The sequence below is a fragment of the Podarcis gaigeae genome, assembly GCF_964106915.1.
Source record: "Podarcis gaigeae genome assembly, chromosome: 2".
NCBI classification, from domain to species: Eukaryota; Metazoa; Chordata; class Lepidosauria; order Squamata; family Lacertidae; genus Podarcis; species Podarcis gaigeae.
Genome location: NC_139679.1, coordinates 107025802 through 107046813, shown reverse-complemented (window position 1 = coordinate 107046813; position 21012 = coordinate 107025802). Strand labels below are relative to the sequence as shown.

Genomic DNA, 21012 nt, shown 5'->3' with positions numbered 1-21012 from the left:
CCACTCCCTTCTTTTCCCCCACCCCTTTGCCCGCAGATAGGGTAGATGAAGACTTGTGCGCTTTCTTCCTTTTTAATACAAGAACAAGCAACAAAATAGAAACTTCGAGTTAGAAAGTCCTCTTGAACCAAGAGAGTGCAGAGACAGAGAGAACATGGGCGCAAAATGTGGAGCTGTGAGCGTCAAGAGCAGGCAGGAGAGCAAGAGGGGAAGGGGACTAAGCCAGTCTTTTCCAACTTGGTGCTTCTCCAAACGTTGTTGGAGAACGTTGACTACAGAACTCCCACGACCCTCTAGACATTGGCTGTGTTGGATGGGAGTTGTCGTCCAAAACATCTAGAAGGCACCAGGTTGGGCAAGCCTGGACTCTATACACAGTGGGAAGAATCCTGGTTCTGCCAGTTGGGTGGTGCAAAGGCCAGCTTGGATGAAGACAGACCCAGCGCTTCAAGCGCTGCCTCAGTGGGAGCATCGTCTACGGTGTGAGCTTCCCTTTTTGGCAACTGGCGTTGCAAACGGCCCAACAAGCCGAATCCTGCATCGGCGTGTTGCTTCCCGTGCCGAAACGGTGTTTCAACAACTGTTCAACCTTGCCTTCCCCCTTCTACTCCAGACAGGCTGCCCCAAGGTTCAGCGTTGTTTTAGAAAAACAAGAGGCATACGTGTATCTCTGCAAGCGCGCTCCTTCTTCCCTGACCCCCCCCCCCGCAAAAAGAAAAATACAAAACACAAAGCATTTTAAAAACAGCTGCAGGGTTGCTCTGGAGGCCAATGGTACGGTATGGGCCATGGGCAGTAGCTGACAAGGTACCCAAACACAGTTCCCTTTTCCCCATAGTTCAACCGGAACCATACGGAAAGTCAGCTAAACTGTTTCTCTCCCATCTATACCTGGATATATATATATATATATATATATATATATATATATATATATAACGTACATCTGTGTCAAGGGTAGCTGTGGTTCTATCAAACCACCACTCTTAAAAAATAACGTGTCCTCGCCCACAGACAGCCAAATGACACCAGAAGATTGAAACGGCCTTTCAATCTAGCTTCACGTTTCTCAACAGCGGAAATGCACATATCGGGAGGCGCGCCTCAAGATCAAATTGTGAAGGTTCCACAAGCAGCTTTTGTTTTCCTTCGTGACATGATTAGGGTGATCTAGAGTTATAAGCGCTGCAGGCTCGCGCTTTGTGAACCTGCTTGTTGGCTGGAGGTGATATGATTTGAGTAGGGGACTTGGTTAGGGTTTTTATGGGGGGCGGTGAGGCATCCTCAAGCTCCACCTTGACAGCTGCTGCAGAGAGCCTGAGCAGACCACTGTGTGGTCTTTCCTAGACAACACCACATGATTGGGCAAGGAGGAGGACGACATTGTCAGCTTGGGTAGGGGGTCAGCATAGGGCACAGACAGAGCTGGCTGGCTGCGGCCAGCATTTGGCTTCTCTGTGTTAGAGAGAGAAGAAGAAGGAAAAGAAGAAGAAGAAGCATCTTCAGAGAAGTGTGTGGCTTATGAAGGATCAGGCCCCATGTCCAGGTTCAGGAGGGCGTGGCTTAGCAAGGGAAGCTTTCCCTGCGGTGGGGCTCAGCCACACTTAATTGGGAGGGGTGTGGGGCAGTCCCAGACCCTTCCCTGGCTCCACGTAGCACAGCAGAGTGGGGCTTTGGCCACCCGCCCCACAGTGGGTTGATCCTGGCACCGCTATCTGTGTCCTCTGTCCGCTGGGGAACGTTCAGTCCCGCATCTGACGGTGAGAACCATTCCCCAAGGATTCCTCGCTGCTACTGGAAGCTGAGCCTGCCGAAGAGAAAAGGGACTGTCAGGACTGGGCTAACTGGTACTACAAGCACAACACAACAACACAACAAACACAGCACAAAGCCAGCGAGGCAAAGCTGCCTAGCAGCTATCTTCTGGTCAGCATACTACAAAGGATAGGCTTTTGCACTAGGTTATATATAGCACCTTAATACTTTTGTGTTTACAGGGAATCCCAGCTGTGAGCAAAGCCTTATTTTTCAGCAGTCGTAAAGGGAATCCCTAACAGACCATGCCTAAGTTGCTACTGCCATGCCACCCAAATGGCTTCTCATTGATTCTGGCCAAACTGTAAGGTGAAGCGAGGGAGGGGGAACTGCCCCCAAAGGTTAATCAATATACCCAATTTAGGTGTGTTCATATTGTGTTCAAAGCATGTAAACTATTTTTTTTAATAAAAAGAAGTGTGGAAAGCAGTTAACGTGTTTAATTTTGATATAAAGCGCGCGCACACGCACACACACACGGGAAAATACAGTTTAGTTTCAAAACAAGCTGTAACATCCTCCTTCACCCACATCCTACTCCCAAATCCTCCCATTCCTTCTCCACAAGCCCACCCATCCTTCCCAGACAAATACTAAATTTGCTGAATTTCGGACAACAGTAATTGGTGGAGCAACAAAACATTTTCCTTATTTTCTAGCTCAGGAAAGGCCAGGCAGTGGCTCCCTGGACAAAGCAAACAGGAGTGAGTTTTCAGGGGCACTAGGAAGGAAATGGGAGTTGCCTTTTCCCGTTTTCTGACATTGCCATCACTAGATGGCAGAAGCTATAAATGGCGGGAAAAGAGGGAGTTACAAAGACAGGGAACTTGTGGCCTTTCAGGTGCTGGACTGCAACTTCCATCGGCCCCGGCCAGTAGCTAGGGATGATGGGAGTTGTAGTCTGGAAAAACGTCCAAAGGGTGTCCAAAGGATCCCCCACACTGGAATAAAACCTTACAAAGGGTGAGGGAGGGAACATTAAGTCAAGTGTGAGGGTATCACAGAGAAGCAACTGAGGAAAGCTGTTGATGCATAGCCAGTTCATGAGGCCACAGAACAGCATATGCCTGAATACAGGTCATGCGCCTTTGAAACTGCTAGCCCTTACAACCATTTATACCAATTTACTGCCATTCTGTCCCAAATAATAAATGGAAAAAGAGGAGAGGAAATCCTCAAGTTTTGGAGAAAGTGTGTTTGTTAACAGGAAGGCGGGGATGAGATTGGAGTCAAAGGGATACAAGCTTTCATGTGTATTTAACTTGACATCACTCACTGCTTTCAATTTAGCCATTCGAGTTCCAAATGCAGAATGTCAACACTGAGGCGAAATTTTACCTCAGAATTCAAACGCCTAGGATTTGTCAGTGTATCTGGGGCGGCGGGGGCAGAGGCGGGATATCAAATAGTAAGATCAAACCTTGGCAAATACCAAACACAAATATAACCACCAGCCAATAGTGAATATCAAGATTCACCAACGAAGGTCTTGAGGAGAAAATCTGTTTCGGCTCTATACTGGTGTCACCACAGTACATGGAGGGGAATACCCTGCAGCACCAAAGGCCATTCCCAGCCTCTCACCATTGCTCTCCTGCATGGCTTGACCAGGCCCATCTTGGCTGGTCCCAAGCTGTAGCTTCCTCATATGCCTGACCACAGCAGTTGCGTTGAAGGCTTGCTGTGTAGGACAAAAAAGAAAAGCAGATTGCTGTCAAAGATGGGAGAGATGTACACCCCATTCCCTTAAAGCACATCATTTCCCCCCAAAGAATCCTGGGAACTGTAGTTTACGGCTGCTGGGATTTGTAGCTCTGTGTGGGGTTAAACTGCACTTCCCAGAATTATTGGGGTGGGGGGAGTCACGTCTTTAAATGTATGGTTTGTATGCAGCCTGTGTGGCAAATGAGACAAACAGAAAATGAAAGCCTTTCTTCTTTTCCCCTAACTGTTGGCACGAAGGAAACTCGAGACTGCAAATATCTATTCTCAGCTGTGTTTACTATAAAAGTATATCTGCACTACGGACCTAAACTAGATCAATAAGTTGCTTCCTTTCTCCAGGGCATTCCTGGGATGGGGATAGATAGGAATCTCAAAACAAAATTCTAAACAGCTTCAACAAATTGGAGTTCCTAGGAGATTTTGAGGGAGGTTACTATCCCCATCTGCTTAATTTGTATGCCACCGTTCCACAAAATTGCGCCAAAGTTCACAACATAGCAAATGAACAGTAAGTGTAATGATTCCCCCCCCCCATAAAAAAACTTAGCAGGAACAGTTAGAAATAATCATAAAATCAATAATACAAAAAACCCTATCCATACAGGTAAAAGGTAAAGGGACCGAACAACGTGAGCTCACCCCGTCATGGGGATTCGAACTGCCAACCTTCTGATCGGCAAGCCCTAGGCTCCGTGGTTTAACCCACAGCGCCACCTGCGTCCCTTATGTATCTATCCATACAGCTGTATATTAAATACTAAAAATATGCAAGAGACTCTCACATGCTACAAGTGAATATCCTTGGTAAAGGTTATACTAAGGCAAAGAACAAACATATATTCTGGCGGACAAAGGCTTTGCATTCACATTGCAGGGACACATTTGAGCAGCGACAGATTTAAGGTTTGTGGGTAAAAGCACCCACCGACTGCTTCTCTGCAGGCCATGCCCTTACCTTCCACTTGCTCTTGGCAAAATTCTTTTTGATCTGCTCACTGACTGACTGGTGGATGTTCTTATCTAGTGCAGTGTCTCCAGCAATCCTGGAAGGAAGATTGGTTCTTATTAACACGCCCCATAGGAATGCCTTTGGCCTTTAAAGCCTTCCATGGTCCGGGACCCCTATACTTTAAAAGGACCATATTTCACCATGTCAACCCACCAGGATCCCAAGATCAACATCTATACAAGGCATCTATACAAAGCATTGAAATACCAGTACAGTGGTGCCCCGCAAGACAAACGCCTCGCAAGACGAAAACCCGCTAGGCGAAAGGGTTTTCCGTTTTGGAGGCGCTTCGCAAAACGAATTTCCCTATGGGCTTCCTTCGCAAGACGAAAGCCCATAGGGAAATCTCCGGGACAGCGGGGAAGCGCAGCGCGTCTTCCCCACTGTCCTCGGACCTCCTCCGAAGGCTGGCGGTGGGGTGGAGAGACCTCCCCCCCCGCCAGGCTTCGGAAGGCTGCTCCGAAGGCTGGCGGTGGGGCGGAGAGACCTCCTCCCCCCGCCAGGCTTCGGAAGGCTGCTCCGAAGGCTGGCGGTGGGGCGGAGAGACCTCCTCCCCCCGCCAGGCTTCGGAAGGCTGCTCCGAAGGCTGGCGGTGGGGCGGAGAGACCTCCTCCCCCCGCCAGGCTTCGGAAGGCTGCTCCGAAGGCTGGCGGTGGGGCGGAGAGACCTCCTCCCCCCGCCAGGCTTCGGAAGGCTGCTCCGAAGGCTGGCGGTGGGGCGGAGAGACTTTCTCCCTGCGCCAGCCTTCGGAAGGCTGTCCTGAAGACTTGCGGTGGGAGGAGGGTTTTTCTTCCCACCGCCAACTTTCAGAATGCTGTTCTGAATGTTGGCGTGGGGAGGAAAAACCCTCCTTCCACCGCAAGCCCCGGGAACAGAGGAGAAGCGCTGCACGCCTTCCCCTCTGTTCCCGTACCTGTCCTGAAGGCTTGTGGTGGGGAGAAAAGCCCTTCTCCGCACCGCCAGCCTGGCAAGCGGTCTCCATAGGAACGCATTGATTGATTTTCAATGCATTCCTATGGGAAACTGTGCTTCGCAAGACGAAAAACTTGCAAGAAGAAAAAACGTGCGGAACGAATTAATTTCGTCTTGCGAGGCACCACTGTAGATGCCTCCACCATTCCCGGCGATGTGAGTTCCCAATAAGAACAGGACCTAAGGGAATTCCTGTTCCAATCAGTTCACCTGGTGCCAAGCCTGCAGGTCAGCCTTCTCCAAACCAATGCCATCCAGATATTTGGGGCTACAACTCTCATCAGGTACGATGGGAGTACAGTGGTACTTTGGTTTACAAACTTAATCCATTCCGGAAGTCCCTTCTTAAACCAAGGCATACTTTCCCACAGCAGCGGGGGACTCAATTTACAAATGGAACACACTCAACAGGAAGCGGAACATGTTCTTATTCCAAGGCAAAGTTCACAAAGCAAAACACCTTCCGGGTTTGCAGCGTTCTTAATCCAAGTTGTTCTTAAACCAAGGTACCACAGTACAATGAGAGGCTTACTCTCAAGTGGGCGCAAGATCGCAGCATTATATTCCCTATTTCTTCCATTGTATTTTTTTTGAACGCCAATGACAAAGACAATGATCGTCTCCCATCAATTTAGGAGGGAGGGAGAGAGGTCCTACCATCAGGCTTGCAAACTGAAAATAAATGACACCCAAGGAAAGGCAAGTGGAGGGAAAAGGCAGAGGGGAGAGATCGGTTCTCCAACGCTGGAATAAAATGGTGAGCTATAAAAGGGCTTTTACATCCAGTTCAGCCCAGGCTCATTTTCTTGGCTGGTATTCCTGCTCAAATTGCAATTGGCACCCCTTGTTCCTTTGGCCAATGAATGGTAGCCAACGTGCCCTTTCTTCTTGCTTCCGCAGTCCCAGGGCACCGGACAGCTGGAGCTTAATGATCTTTCGGACAGGGAGGAGGAAGGAAAAATCAAACTTCCTGCAGCTGCTCCTTCTTTGGCCAGGCTGGTCTCCCCCTTACTTGCCTTTTACAACTGGACAACAGGAGCCAAGAGACCCCCGGCTTGCTGAAAGCCAGCCAAATGGATGATGGGGTGTGAATTCCTCCTTACCACGGGTGTTGTAGTGCCTGCTCACAGGTGAAGCGTTTCTTAGGGTCTCTCTCCATTAAATGCTGGATGAAATCTTTGGCTGAGAGGAGAAAGGAAGTGAATGAGGGCCTGAGTTAGCAAGCAAGCCAGTGAGCGGTGCCAATGCCCTCCTCCCACAGCACAGATCCACTTGATTCCATTTATTATTATTTTTAATTAATGAGAGTTATCTACCAATTTATTAATTTTTTTAAAAGCCCACTAAGCTGTTTAGATAAAGCGATCTAAAATACCTGCAAGAAAATACTGATTAAAATCAAGCAATAGATTTGATCAAATCAGCAGTTAAAAAAACACAACAAATATGCACAATATGTGCCTTGGTTCTAGCACTGGCATTCAGACGGCCACCATTTCCTTTCCCTCACCTGATTCTGATATGTCGTCCCAGTAGGGGGAGTCAAATTCATATTCGGCCTTCAGGATCTGCTCAAAGAGCTTTGTGTCGTTCTCATCGTAGAAGGGGGGATAGCCACACAGTCTGAGGGGAGAAAGTGGGGACAGGGCATGTGTGACACTCAGAAGGCATGGCAATATACAACGGGGAGAGTTGGAAATAAATATATAGGCTGTGAAGGAGCAAAAGAATGTGGGGAACTGAGATAAATGGACTGGAAAGTGAGGGGAGAGAAGAAGAAAAAAGACAGGTTAACTTCCTGACCAGGGGATTAGAGGGGTAGAATCACTGTTGGGGCCGGCCCACCTATGAGGCAAGGTGAGGCAACCACCTCAGGTGGCAAGGTTCACTTGGGCTGCAGAGTCCAAAATTGATCTTTCCTTCCCCTCCATTTTCCTGAAGTTAATCTCCCCTGACCCCTTGTTCCCTGGTGGTGAGAGAGGGAGCCATTTCTGGGTCCACTGGCAGAGAGAGGGGAAGCCCTTTCTGGGTCCGCCTCAGGTGCCAAAATGTCTTTGCCTGGCCCTGATAACAGCAGTTGCACCGTTTTTGTTTGTTTTGTGATGGCATCTCTCTTTTTTTTTGCTTTTGTAGCCGGAATGAAGTACTGTACTTTTCCATGTATAAGTCAAGGGTTTCTTCTGATAAAACAGTGTCAAAAATTTGGGGTCATCTTATACACGGGTAGTGCAGAGTGGTGACCAGGGATTTGTCGCTTCTGCGAGTAGGAGATTGTGAGTGGTGATGATGCGGGTGATTGGTAGGTGCGGCAAGGGCTGCTGTTGATTGGGCGGGCAAATGGCGGCTGCTTGCGGCAATCGGGCAGGCGATTGTTGGGTTATGCGACGTGTGCGCGTTGCAGCGTTGGACAGTCTGGCAAGCGATTTTCAGCTAACCCCCCCCCCCCCCAAAAAAGCTCCAAAACTCTGGGCATTCCCCCCTATCAAAAGCTCAACAACTCTGGACAATCACACCCCCCTCCATTTTCTAAATTTCGAGTCCCCCAAAATACACAGGGGCGTGTTATACACAGAAAAATACAGTAATAATCCCCAATAGGGGATGTACCCTCTGTGGGGGTAAAGGGTTAGAGGTGGGTCTGATGGTTGAGTTGTAGGCCTTCGTGGGGGACAATATTATGAAACTTCAAGCTGTCCGTAAAGGAGAAATGAAAGGCCCAAAAATGAACGTGCAAAAGTAGCTTTGTGGTGCCAGAAGCACCGTGGAAGGAGAAGAGTGGAAGGGAGTGTCCAGTGTTTAGCTGGCTAGGACTCCCTTTGCATATGTGAATTCAGGAGCAATAGGAGGCAGGTCATCTGGCTCCAGGCCCACCGCCATCTCAATTCAACTCAGTACGTACAAGATGTAAGCGATGACTCCAATAGACCAGCAATCCACCGCTTTGCTATAAGGCTTCTGTGCCAACACCTCAGGAGCTGGACCAGACCCAAGGGGAAAAAGAAGAAGAAAGTGACCATTAGAGATGGGAATTCCCTGTTGCCCAAATGTCATTTGTGGACAGATGGGGAAATGCAACCCTTGTACTAGGGATTTCTTTCTAAAGGCTTGCTCTCCCAGGAACACACACACACACACACACACACACACACTCGCCATGCCAGCAATCTCTGCCTTGTAAAGATTTCCACCTTCCACAACCCCAACTTGTAAGTCTTCTCCAAACTTATTTCATCCCTAAGTGACATTCTCACCAAAGTACAGTGGTACCTCAGGTTAAGTACTTAATTCGTTCCGGAGGTCCGTACTTAACCTGAAACTGTTCTTAACCTGAAGCACCTCTTTAGCTAATGGGGCCTCCTGCTGCTGCCGCGCCACCGGAACCCGATTTCTGTTCTCATCCTGAAGCAAAGTTCTTAACCTGAAGCACTATTTCTGGGTTAGCGGAGTCTGTAACCTGAAGCGTATGTAACCTGAAGCGTATGTAACCTGAGGTACCACTGTACACTGGATTTACATGCTTTTTCCTACACTGAAGTGCTATCCATATTTAGAAAGGCACTCAATACGCCTCTCCTGTCCGGCAAGCTGGAGGCAAACTGTAGCCCCACCTCCTCATAAAAACCCCCTCAGGGCATGCAGTGATTTTCTTTGTCAACCAGATCCACTCTTCTCAATTGGGGCGGGGGGGGGGGTGAAATAAGAAACCTCTTTAGCTCACCCACATATCCTGGAGTCCCACATGCCGTAGACATGACACTTCCTGAGCCTTCTATCTTTGACAGCCCAAAGTCGCTAATCATGATCTTGGAATCTTCATCCAGACTGTAATAGAGCAGGTTTTCGGGCTAACAAGGGCGGAGAGCAGGGAGGAAAGAGGGAGATAAATATTGTCAGATTAGAGCTCCAAGTAACAATTTATTTAAAGCATTTTTTTTAATCCCATACTTCAGCCCCCCCCCCAAAGGTCCTAGTGTGGCTTACAGAACAGTAAAAAAACAAGACAGTTCCTGCCCTCTATGCTTACAGTCTAAAAAACATGACACAAAAGGGGAAAAGGATGAGGAGGGTAGAGGAAAACAACCAAACTCAGCTGTTAAAGTGCAGTTCTTATAACGACCAGTTGGGGCAGTTCAGGTAGCATGGTGGAATGCAGAAAGAAATTATCCAGGCAGTAGGGAGAAAAGACCATTCTAAGCATCTTAAGAAAGAACCCCACACAAAACCAAATAATCAAGACAAGCTTGGTCCAAAAAAGAACACGGAACTGTCCTCCATTGGAGGTTTTTAAGCAGTGGTTGGATGGCCTTCTGTCATGGATGTTTTAGTTGAGATTCCTGCATTGCAGGGGGTTGGGCTAGATGACCGTCAGGGTCCCTTCCAACTCTACAGTTCTATTCTATGGACATAAGTAAATCAAATGTGCATACGAAATGCATGGATTGATCTGTTAAACTTATTTCTAAAAGCTGATTAAAGGTAGACTTATCACAATAAGGTAAACATAATTTTTTTGGGGGGGGAGACATTACACAATACATTATTTAAGATACTAATTCTTTTTCTCCTGGAGCTCATTAGCCCCTCACAGAACTAAATTTCCCAGAGGGAAGGGGAAGAGGTCAAGCTGCAATAGTTAAATTGTAAGTGTGTAATGTTAAATGCCTGCCAATTGCTACAACCACGAGACTTGAGATTCTTGAAATCTTATGGCTCAAAGTGGAATTAGCAATTATGATGTAAAGCAAAGCTGGAGGGGAAACCTCAGAGGTTAGACCAAGCAACAAAAACAACTAAATGCCAAAGCTAGATGTTTCTACTTTATTGCCTGAAAGCTTTTATCACTCAAAAAGAAGCAGCTAAGAAAACATCGTTTCTAGAAGATAGAGCTGGAACAGTCCAGGCCATCAAGTTATGTAAAATAATTCCAGACTAAGTGCTCTGACCTAAAATGAGGCTGTATTTCAAATTGTATTTTAACCTATATTTTAACCCATATTTTATCCCGTATTTTAATTAACTTTTTTTCCTTTTTCTATTACGTTTTATTGTAATTTTATTGGTGTTAGCCGCCCTGAGCTAATAAAAAAAATATTATTACTTATTATTATTATTTATTTAGTACAGAGCAGCATATGAGAAGCCACTTCATAGAGACAGATTTGAGTGTGAAACGGTGCCAAGTTGCCATCTGAGAAAATTTGTCTTTTAGCAGAATACCACCCTTATTATAAATACCCTCCTTATCTGTTTCCTTTGGGCATTTGGACCTGTTTTGCAGGTTGAAAAAATCTCAGCCTGTTTTGGTTCTGTGAGCTAATTCTTATCTAATCCTTTGTGGTTACATCCTTGTAGTTGTGCCAGCCATTGATATTTAAGTGCTGTACAGGGATAGGGTTTGAAGGCCAAAAAACGTCATCCGTTTTGTAATCTCCCGTTCAAAGCATCTGCTACATAGCAAAGCCAGCCTTGCCCTGTGGCAAACAGTCATCTGAGCTCTGTGCTATCATTGGGTTTTTAAGTTAGTACACCTTCTGTACTTCATTAGAACTCAGCGGCTGCTCAAGTGGTTGTTTTGATTTGTCCAATATGTAGGACATCAGGTTTGGGGATGTTGTCGTTTAGTCGTGTCCGACTCTTCGTGACCCCCTGGACCAGAGCACGCCAGGCACTCCTGTCTTCCACTGCCTCCCACAGTTTGGTCAAACTCATGCTGGTAGCTTTGAGAACACTGTCCAACCATCTTGTCCTCCTCTGTCGTCCCCTTCTCCTTGTGCCCTCCATCTTTCCCAACATCAGGGTCTTTTCCAGGGAGTCTTCTCTTCTCATGAGGTGGCCAAAGTATTGGAGCCTCAGCTTCAGGATCTGTCCTTCCAGTGAGCACTCAGGGCGGATTTCCTTAAGAATGAATAGATTTGTTCTTCTTGCAGTTTCCCCCAAAATCTTGATTGGCCTAGAACACAGAGTTCATGATGCATAGATGCTAAAATGGAAGCCCAAACCAAAATAGAAAGCTGAGAAGATGATGGCTGGAGGCAGTAATGCTTCTGAATAGCAGTTGCTGGAAACTGCAGAAAAAAGCAGTGCCTTTGTTAGTCCAACTTATGGGTTTGCCACAGATATCTGGTTGGCCATGGTGAAGACAAGATGGTGGACAAGATGGGCCATTGGCCTGATGCAGCAGGTTCTTCCTAAGCTCTTATGAGACATCTAAGTTTCAGTTCCAAAACCCATGCGCTAATCCAAGCAGGCAAGCAATGGGAGAAGCAAATGTTCACTTAGAGACATGTGAGGATGTGGTTGTGTCCATGGCCGAAAGAACACAGATGCATTGAATTCATCACCCAACAGGGGGAAAAATGGTTCTCAGTAGATCCGTACTAAGGCAGTAGAGGCCAACCAAATGTGACAAAGCAGTGTGCAAGCTTTCCAAGTTCTATCATCAATAGAATGCACACTCTATTAAATAATAAATAAATAAATAAATAAATAAATAAATAAATAAATAATTTATACCCCGCCCTCCCCGGCCAGAGCCGGGCTCAGGGTGGCCAACACCAGTAAAATTACAGTAAAAACATAATAGGGGAAAAACCACAATTTAAAATACAGGTTAAAATGCAATTTAAAATGCAGCCTCATTTTAAAAGTAGCCCATAAATCAAAACCATAAGGGAAGGGAAACATAAGGGTCAGACTGAGTCCAAACCAAAGGCCAGGCGGAACAGCTCCGTCTTACTACAGGAAAAAAGCAGCCCATCCATTTCCCCAAGACACAGAAACGTGCAAAACTAGAAAGTTTGTAATAAAGCAATTGGTCAAAATCTGCTGCAGAGACTGGCAGAGGACTAGGAGAGGTTACTAAATGAGATCAGTAATGGCAAAGCAGCTTCCATGAAAGTTGGCTTGTTTGGCACTGCCATCCTTCTCTTGTGACACCATGCAGCCATTGGGCAGTACAGATGGTGTTCTAGGGTGCACTCTTAGTTTATTTGGGGCTTCAATGAGGCCCAGACAGGCGTATTGCAAGAAATGAGCACACACCCTAGAATTCTGCACAGGGCCTGCCCTCCCATTAGGCGTAGTGTAGGACAGAGTACAGCAAGGTGCTGGAGCACAGAGATGAACAGCCACCAAACTTGTTGCTCTTCCCTCATTTGCTGAATGATCCAAGGAGTGCTATACTGGGAAGAATTGTTCTCTCTTTGTCCTGAGCCAGCCGAGGGGAAAAGAGCCATTCTCTCCTCCCCGCTCCCTAGCGGCAACAACATCTCAATTTGTATTTTTCATAGCTGGAGCTAGCAACAACATATGGTGGTTCAGCCTCAAAAGGCCAAAGAGCAAGTAAAGTCAGGAAGGAGACTTCCTCAATTGAGCCACGAACCGTGTTTGTGACCCCACTTCTGGAAGAAAACATGAAGTGAAACTGTGTCGTCCATTCCGTAAAATAAAATTAGGCGAACAGCTGTATGTTATGTACATATGTAAGCACACAGTTGCCAAGCTCACAGGGAAATCAAAACACATCAAAAAGAGCAATCAACTTGTAAAGTTGTGGGTTGACATAGCAGACGACATAGCGATTTCTCCAAAGCAGCTCTTTATTTTGTAAGCTGGAACAGAACTAAACTGAGGAGCTCAGTCAGCCTGCTTATATAGAGCTCCAGAACAATGTAACTGTTGCCATTTCCTAAAACTATCCAATCACTGAATGTCACTTTTCGATCCTTCATTTGCATACAAAACTATCCAATCGCTGAACGTCACTTTTCGATCCTTCATTTGCATAACTATCTACAGTATCCCCCTGCTGGCCCAGGGTGAGAACTTCAGTACATAACACAACTATTGGCAGAGTTTCGCTCAAAACAGTGCCAGCCAAAATCATTGGGCTGCAATAGATGCCCAGGCCCAAAATTAAATGTGCCTGTGTTGCATTTTCTAGGCAATTTCCCACCCATATATTGAATTTGATGGTGTTGTGGCCACTGCTCCCAAGACGGTCCTCCTTTGACTTGGAAAACCATCACACCCTGCACTCCCTTCCCATAGTATTCTTTCTACAGATTTAACATCCATGGGTTATAAGTATCCAATTGTTTCTAATATTCCCACTGTGTCCTGTTCTCTTTTTAATACGGCACACTCTTAATTCACCCACCTTCAATCTGAGGCATTCAAAATTGGCCTAAAGAATAATTCCCTTTTTTATGTAAGTCTTTCTTTTTCCTTTGGGATTGTTCCTATGCTATTTTTGACTACTTGAACGGATCTCCATTGTCTCTGCATGTTGATTATCAACTTGTATCCTGTCCTCAACTTTAAGGGCATAGAACCATTTCCACCACGACCACGGGACCAGTTATTCCAGAATCAGAACTTCTTTAAGGGACAAAATCAACATGTTGTGAGAGTAGTGGACTCTCCTAATGTTTTTCTCAGCAGAGATTGGGAGTTTAACCCCACATTCCTACACCAATTCTCTGATACAAAATCACTCTTTCCACATAGCTTCCTGTAGTTGCTCTTGAACACAGGGCCCAGACTGTGTGTGTGTGTGTGTGTGTGTTGTGGGGTGTTGTACTCTGAAATATGTCACTGACAAAATAACAGTGGATTCATACCCAACCATCCATACATCATCCTGCTTTGTAAATTGTTATGCAACGCTTCCCTGGCGTTGCCACGCTATTGCCATCTGGAGGGGCAATCCTGTGCTATGGGGCAAGAAAAGAGGGAAAGAATAAAGCCCAGGAAATTTCTGGCATAAGAAGTTACAGGATATCAGCAGGACGTTACGGGACACACAACGACAGGAAATGAAGTGTTATGTCTGCCCCAAAACGTTTACAGGCAGGTAATAACAGTATTGAAAGCAGGATCATGTATAACTGCCCCCAAATCTGCAGAATAAGAAGAGGCTTACAGGGTGAAATGCAGACAAGCACAACAAATGAACATCCACTTGCTCCTCTGTTATATACTGAGAACAATAGGATTCAGAATGCAGCAGTCTGATTGGTCCTAGAACAATGCAGCAGTATGATTGGTCCGCAGGAGCCACCCAATCCAGCTCCAGATGGAAGTGAATCCACAACCTGATTGGCCTACAGGAGAATCCCGGAATTAGCCAATCATGTGCAGGCCATTGTGTAAATAATGTATATAAAACAGATATTTTGGGGGAACTTTCATTCCTCCTCACCACTATGAGCTGAATAAAAAGCATGAAATCCACTCTCGACTCCGAGTATATTTCACCCTCCACAGCTATGAGAACTTTGTGGGGAGAAGGAATGATTTGCATCAATGAATGGCGGTGGGGAAGAAGGCTATAATCTCCCTCCCATTCACTGCAGCCCCAATTCAGTTTTCCCCCCTTGCCTCCAAGGCTGCTTTCAAGGGACAGGAAAGAGATCTAATCAAAAACTATTGGTGTCACATGTTGCTTAGGTCTTAAACCACAAGACAATGGAGGAAGTAAGCTCTTAATACTTGACTGGTAAATACAAAAGCCGTATTTCTAGTTTAAGGTACCAATAGCAGATTAGGGACCAGACTAGTCAAGATGCTATTCACCCCAACTAGCAAATGAATAGCAGGTATGGGGTGCCTCCTATCTTGGGCTGAGGCTTTGGGATGCGGGTGGCGCTGTGGGTTAAACCACAGAGCCTAGGACTTGCCGATCAGAAGGTTGGCGGTTCGAATCCCCGCGACGGGGTGAGCTCCCGTTGCTTGGTCCCTGCTCCTGCCAACCTAGCAGTTCGAAAGCACGTCAAAGTGCAAGTAGATAAATAGATACTGCTCTAGCGGGAAGGTAAACGGCCTTTCCGTGCACTGCTCTGGTTCGCCAGAAGCGGCTTAGTCATGCTGGTCACATGACCCGGAAGCTGTACGCCGGCTCCCTCGGCCAGTAAAGCGAGATGAGCGCCGCAACCCCAGAGTCGGCCACGACTGGACCTAATGGTCAGGGGTCCCTTTACCTTTACCTTTAAGGGGGCCTTTGACTCCTGCTGTGGTCCCAGTCCAGAGTGGGCATGGGATGGGAGGAGGCAAACAGAAGCTTTCCTTCCAACTCGTGGAGAGGGGGACATGGGGCCCCCAATCTGAATTGGAGCAGCAGCAAGAGACAAAGGATTAAAGCGCCCCAAACTATGCCATGCCAAGGTCCTAGTCCAGACTGCAGCAGAGGGAAAGTGCCAGCTATTTTTATTTTGGAAAGGCCACCCAAGCAACTGCTAATAGGATGAATTGCCTAGTCCAGCCTTCAGCAAACAGACAGTTGTGCAAACGCACATCTTAACCCCGAGGCGGCTACGACAGAAATCCCCACACAGGTACATGCCCCTACCTTGAGGTCGCGGTGTACGATGCCCATGTCATGCAGGTATTTGACAGCGTCAAGGATCTGCCGGATGAGCTGGCTGGCATCTCGCTCCGTGTAAAACCCCTTCTCTACAATCCTGTCAAAGAGCTCCCCGCCTGAGACTCTACATTGAGGAGGCAAAACACAGGTGAGGCCTGCTTTCCTCAAGAGACCCCTTCAGGAAGAGGGTGGTCAGGGTAAGCTCTGCCCACAAGCTCCACCAATGCTGCCAGGCTCTGCCAAGAGGCTCACCCCCCCCCCCCGGCCGCCCATAGCTGGGACTCTTCTAATTCCCAGCCTTCAACTCACAGCTGCATGATGAGGTAGAGGTGTCCTCCGCTCTCATAGATGTCGTCCAGAGCCACAATATTGGGGTGCTTGATCCTGCAAGAGAAAGAGGAGCTCCTTCAGCAAGAGGTCTGTGGGTTATCATCACTCTGTCTTGTTTAGCCTGAAAGACTTGCTTCCCAGCTTCTCTGTCGGGCAAGGCTATTTTCACAGACCCCAATGGCAGAGGCAACTTATGCGGGGGTTACTTTCCGCCCTGCCCCGCCCATAAGCGATATGAGCATGTGGGGAGCACCCTCTAAACCAGGCACAGGCAAACTCGGCCCTCCAGATGTTTTGGGACTACAACTCCCGTCATCCTTAGCTAACAGGATGGGTGGTCAGGGATGATGGGAATTGTAGTCCCAATATTTCTGGAGGGCCGAGTTTGCCTGTGCCTCCTCTAAACACCTGTTTTTACATGCTTTTTCTTTTATTCAGTCCCTTTGCCTCCAGATTGCCAGAAAGGGGAAAGGAACAGCACATCCGAGCCCACTGCAATACAGCTTCCTGCCCAGCAGCTGTTGAGCAGGGTAGTGAGGTAGCAGCCAGTGAAATACACTCAGAGTCGAGTGTGGATTTCATGCTCTTTATTCAGCTCATAGTGGTGAGGAATGGAAGTTCCCCCAAAATATCTGCTTTATATACATTATTTACACAATGGGCCACCCGTGATTGGCTAACTCCTGGATTCTACTGTAGGCCAATCAGGTTGCGGATTCACTTCCACCTGGAGCTGGATTGGGTGGCTCCTGCTGCATTGTTCTAGGACCAATCAGACTGCTGCATTCTGAATCCTATTGTTCTAGGACCTATCAGACTGCTGCATTTGGATCCTATTCAACTCAGTACATAACAGTTCCCTGCACCATTTTGGAGCCCATAAGTGTGTGTGTGTGTGTGTGTGTGTGTGTGTGTGTGTGAGAGAGAGAGAGAGAGAGAGAGAGAGAGAGAGAGAGAGAGCGAGAGAGATTGATTGTAAACATTTATTTCTGGCCTTTGGCTCACTGACATCCTCTTCAGGCTCTGGGGAGGGTCTTCTCGCGAGCCACAAGAACTTTCCAGCTCTCTCCTGCCACTTCCAAGTTTGAGACGGATTATTTATTTATTTCGCGGCGGTGTACCCAGTCGCACACAAATAAATCATAGGCAAGGGGGTGGGGTCCAGGTGGCAACTCCCACCCATTTTATTTCTAGCGTTGGCCAGAACCAGCACCGGCTGTGCAATATCCTTTCTCCCGAGGGTCTCCACTGTACAACTTGGATGGGGCACTTTTGGCCCTCCGTATGTTGCTGGACTCCAACTTCCACCAGTCCCAGAGGGCACAGACAATGGTCAGGGATGATAGGAGTTGTAGTCCAACAATATTGGGAGGCCAAACAGAGGTTTCCTCATGCTGCCTGAGAGGAACAGGCTGACAAGCTACTTTAAAAGAGAGAGAAACAGAGAGATAACGTCCCCGTGATAAGCTAGTTGCTGTGCGACGGAGCTATGAAACAAACAGTCCCCAGAATCAAATCTTTCCTCTGCTGTGAACTCAGCAGGTGCCCTTAAGCAAACTACTGCTCTCAGCCTCAGGCCACTGCCCTACAAATACACACACACATACACACACACACACACATAATAACAATATAGTGGTACCTCAGGTTAAGTACTTAATTCGTTCCAGAGCTCTGTTCTTAACCTGAAACTGTTCTTAACCTGAAGACCACTTTAGTTAATGGGGCCGCCCGCTGCTGCCGCGCCACCAGAGCACGATTTCTGTTCTCATCCTGAAGCAAAGTTCTTAACCCGAGGTAATATTTCTGGGTTAGCGGAGTCTTTAACCTGAAGCGTATGTAACCCGAGGTACCACTGTAATAGCAGAATAATAGCAAAATCTACATTGCAGGGTTGCTGTAAGGATTCCCAAGCTAATGTATGAGAAGTACTTGACTGAAGGGAATGACGTATGGGAAGGGTTAAATAAATGCTATACAGTATATGTATATATATTACATACTGGGAAGAATGAGAACACAAGGCAGAAACAGCTATTTAAATATAAAAAGAGAGAGAGAGAGAGAGAGAGAGAGAGAGAGAGAAAGAAAGAAAGAAAGAAAGAAAGAAAGAAAGAAAGAAAGAAAGAAAGAAAGAAAGAAGCATTTATGTTTTAAAGAAATGCAGGGTGTTCCACGCAGGCCAGTTTGCAGGCATTAGGTGGAGCTTTGTTTTTAAGAGGGCTTAAAATGAATGGGTCGGCTTCAAAAGATTTAAAAAACAAATAATTTTGTAAAGGTACCTATCTGTGTCACTCACTTGTGATGTCACTGGTAGTAGTCAAGAAGAACCTATAGGAGGGGAGACTCATGAAAATTCATAGGGGACTGTGGGTGAGCTGCACATTTAAATGTGCAGCCATTGTTTTTGGTGACAAAGGAAAGCCACGTCCTCCTTCACCGTTGAAATAATAATGTATAGCAATTTGGTATAAAAGAAAGAAAGAGGAGGTGGAATTCAACATAGCGGTAAGTGGGGTTTACATGGATAGAACAAGGTCTATTAGTGCAATGAGAATTCCCTCCATTCCAAGCAATCCCTAAACCTACTCAGGGGTTCTCCCCACAGAGCAGCTTTAGGGAGGGTGGGCACAAAGGGTGAGGAGAGGCAGGGATTCCTGTTGTGCAAGCAGACCTCTTTCTTACACACAACAGCTTGGATGAATCCCACCCAGGGGGAAATAATTAAAGGAAACCAGTAATTGAAGCCTCCCAACATCACACACACAGGGGCAGTAGCCAACATTAAGGCAGCAATTAAAGGAAAGGGACGCGGGTGGAGCTGTGGGTTAAACCACAGAGCCTAGGACTTGCCGATTAGAAGGTCGGTGGTTCAAATCCCCGCGACGGGGTGAGCTGCCCACCTAGCAGTTCGAAAGCATGCCAAAGTGCAAGTAGATAAATAGGTACCACTTTGGCGGGAAGGTAAACAACGTTTCTGTGCGCTGCTCTGGTTCACCAGAAGCGGCTGAGTCATGCTGGCCACATGACCCGGAATCTGTACACCGGCTCCCTCGGCCAATAAAGCGAGATGAGCGCCGCAACCCCAGAGTCGGTCACGACTGGACCTAATGGTCAAGGGTCCCTTTACCTTTACCTTTAAAGGACAAGGGAAAGTCATCAGTGATCCCACTGCCATGCTCAAGAGGAAGTAGCGAACATAGTAGCAGAAGCGATCAGCAGAAAGCTTTCAATTAAAGTCACCCCGAAAAGGCTCAACAGCACTGGACAGGCTGTTGCTCGGGTTTTTGCTCTATATATACACTTTATTTGTGCTAGTATTTAAAAACAAAACAACTCTGAAAAAAAGAAAGAAAGAAAGCCATGGGACTGCAATAATTGGGGAATGATGTCATCTGGATCCTCCATAAAAAGCGAATGAACAAAGGGTAGCAATTCCAGGCTAACTCTGGAAGCAACCTTAACACCCAGATCATATTCTAGAGCTGATGTTCATTAGTAGGAGACAGACGGTCACTTTTTATGTATACAGAAGCTCTTTCCTTTAACCTCACCTCTTCCCTACCCTTCTGCCTTAAGCAGAAGAGTCACTATTGAAACGGGTTCCTTGAGAAATCACTCACTAGTTCCTGAAAAATACAGTGGTACCTCGGGTTAAGTACTTAATTCGTTCCGGAGGTCCGTTCTTAACCTGAAACTGTTCTTAACCTGAAGACCACTTTAGCTAATGGGGCCTCCTGCTGCCGCCGCGCCACCGGAGCACAATTTCTGTTCTCATCCTGAAGCAACGTTCTTAACCCGAGGTAATTGTTGTGTATTGAGTCAAAGGATTTTATATCTGCATTATTATTGTCTGTATTTGCATTAGGGTAAAGTAACTGCCTTTTGGTTCCAGAGGGTACAGCTACTATTGGTTCATTTAAGCTGCTGTATTTGGATCCTCTGTCTTATTGGTTGCCTCCAAAAGGCAGGACTGTGATTGCCTGATATTGTTCCCTCCAAAATGTATCCTTTCTAGCTAGTTCCCTGTCCCTATAAATGTAGCTCTCCCCTCCTCAGTCTTCAGTCTTGTTGCTTTAATAAAGAAGTGTTACTAGAGAACCGTCTCCAGCATATTATGTCAAGAGAGCTGAAATCACAAACCCCACGTCACAACAGTAATATTTCTGGGTTAGTGGAGTCTTTAACCTGAAGCGTATGTAACCGGAGGGACCACTGTACTTCCTTTGAGTGGGCGTCCCACTTCCCAGTTTCAATGGTCCACATTATGGTCATTGTTGTTGGGCTGGTTGGGAAAACCTGCCTTCGTTTTGTTAGACCTGACACCCCAGAACTCATAGCTTTGGACCCAGAATCCCTGTGGCCCAGGGTTGTTGCTAAGGCACAAATTTGCATATAATTTGTATGTGCTCATGTATATGTATAATATAATAATAGAATGGCAGATAGCTAGGGGGTCTCATGAGCATCGTGCCCTGCATTATATGCCCATCAACTCCAACCAGCATGGCAAATGGTCAAGGATGATGGCCGTCAGAGTTCAGCCACGTGTGGAGGGTACAGTGGTACCTCGGGTTACGTACGCTTCAGGTTACAGACTCCGCTAACCCAGAAATAGTATCTCGGGTTAAGAACTTTGCTTCAGGATGAGAACAGAAATCGAGCAGCAACGGCGTGGCTGCAGTGGGAGGCCCCATTAACTAAAGTGGTGTTTCAGGTTCAGAACAGTTTAAGGTTAAGAATGGACCTCCAGAACAAATTAAGTTCTTAACCAGAGGTACCACTGTACTTGGTTCTC

At 46.8% G+C, this 21012-nt stretch overlaps 1 protein-coding gene across 4 annotated transcripts in view; it reads right to left on the bottom strand.

The window, feature by feature from the left end:
- The window catches only part of CAMK1 (calcium/calmodulin dependent protein kinase I), a 289871-nt gene that overhangs the window by 245390 nt on the left and 23469 nt on the right, over window positions 1-21012 (bottom strand). For 3 of the 4 annotated variants that reach the window (XM_083725011.1, XM_083725010.1, XM_083725012.1), the window contains 9 exons: window positions 16194-16268; window positions 15870-16008; window positions 9240-9366; window positions 8421-8496; window positions 7032-7144; window positions 6625-6703; window positions 4496-4583; window positions 3400-3496; window positions 54-1807 (listed from right to left, as the gene is read on the bottom strand). In XM_083725011.1, the coding sequence (XP_083581137.1) occupies window positions 1743-1807; window positions 3400-3496; window positions 4496-4583; window positions 6625-6703; window positions 7032-7144; window positions 8421-8496; window positions 9240-9366; window positions 15870-16008; window positions 16194-16268 (859 nt within the window). In that variant the 3' untranslated portion in view covers window positions 54-1742. Of the gene's footprint in view, window positions 1-53; window positions 1808-3399; window positions 3497-4495; window positions 4584-6624; window positions 6704-7031; window positions 7145-8420; window positions 8497-9239; window positions 9367-15869; window positions 16009-16193; window positions 16269-21012 lie in introns of those variants that run through there. The other variant, XM_083725013.1, reaches the window with a different exon arrangement.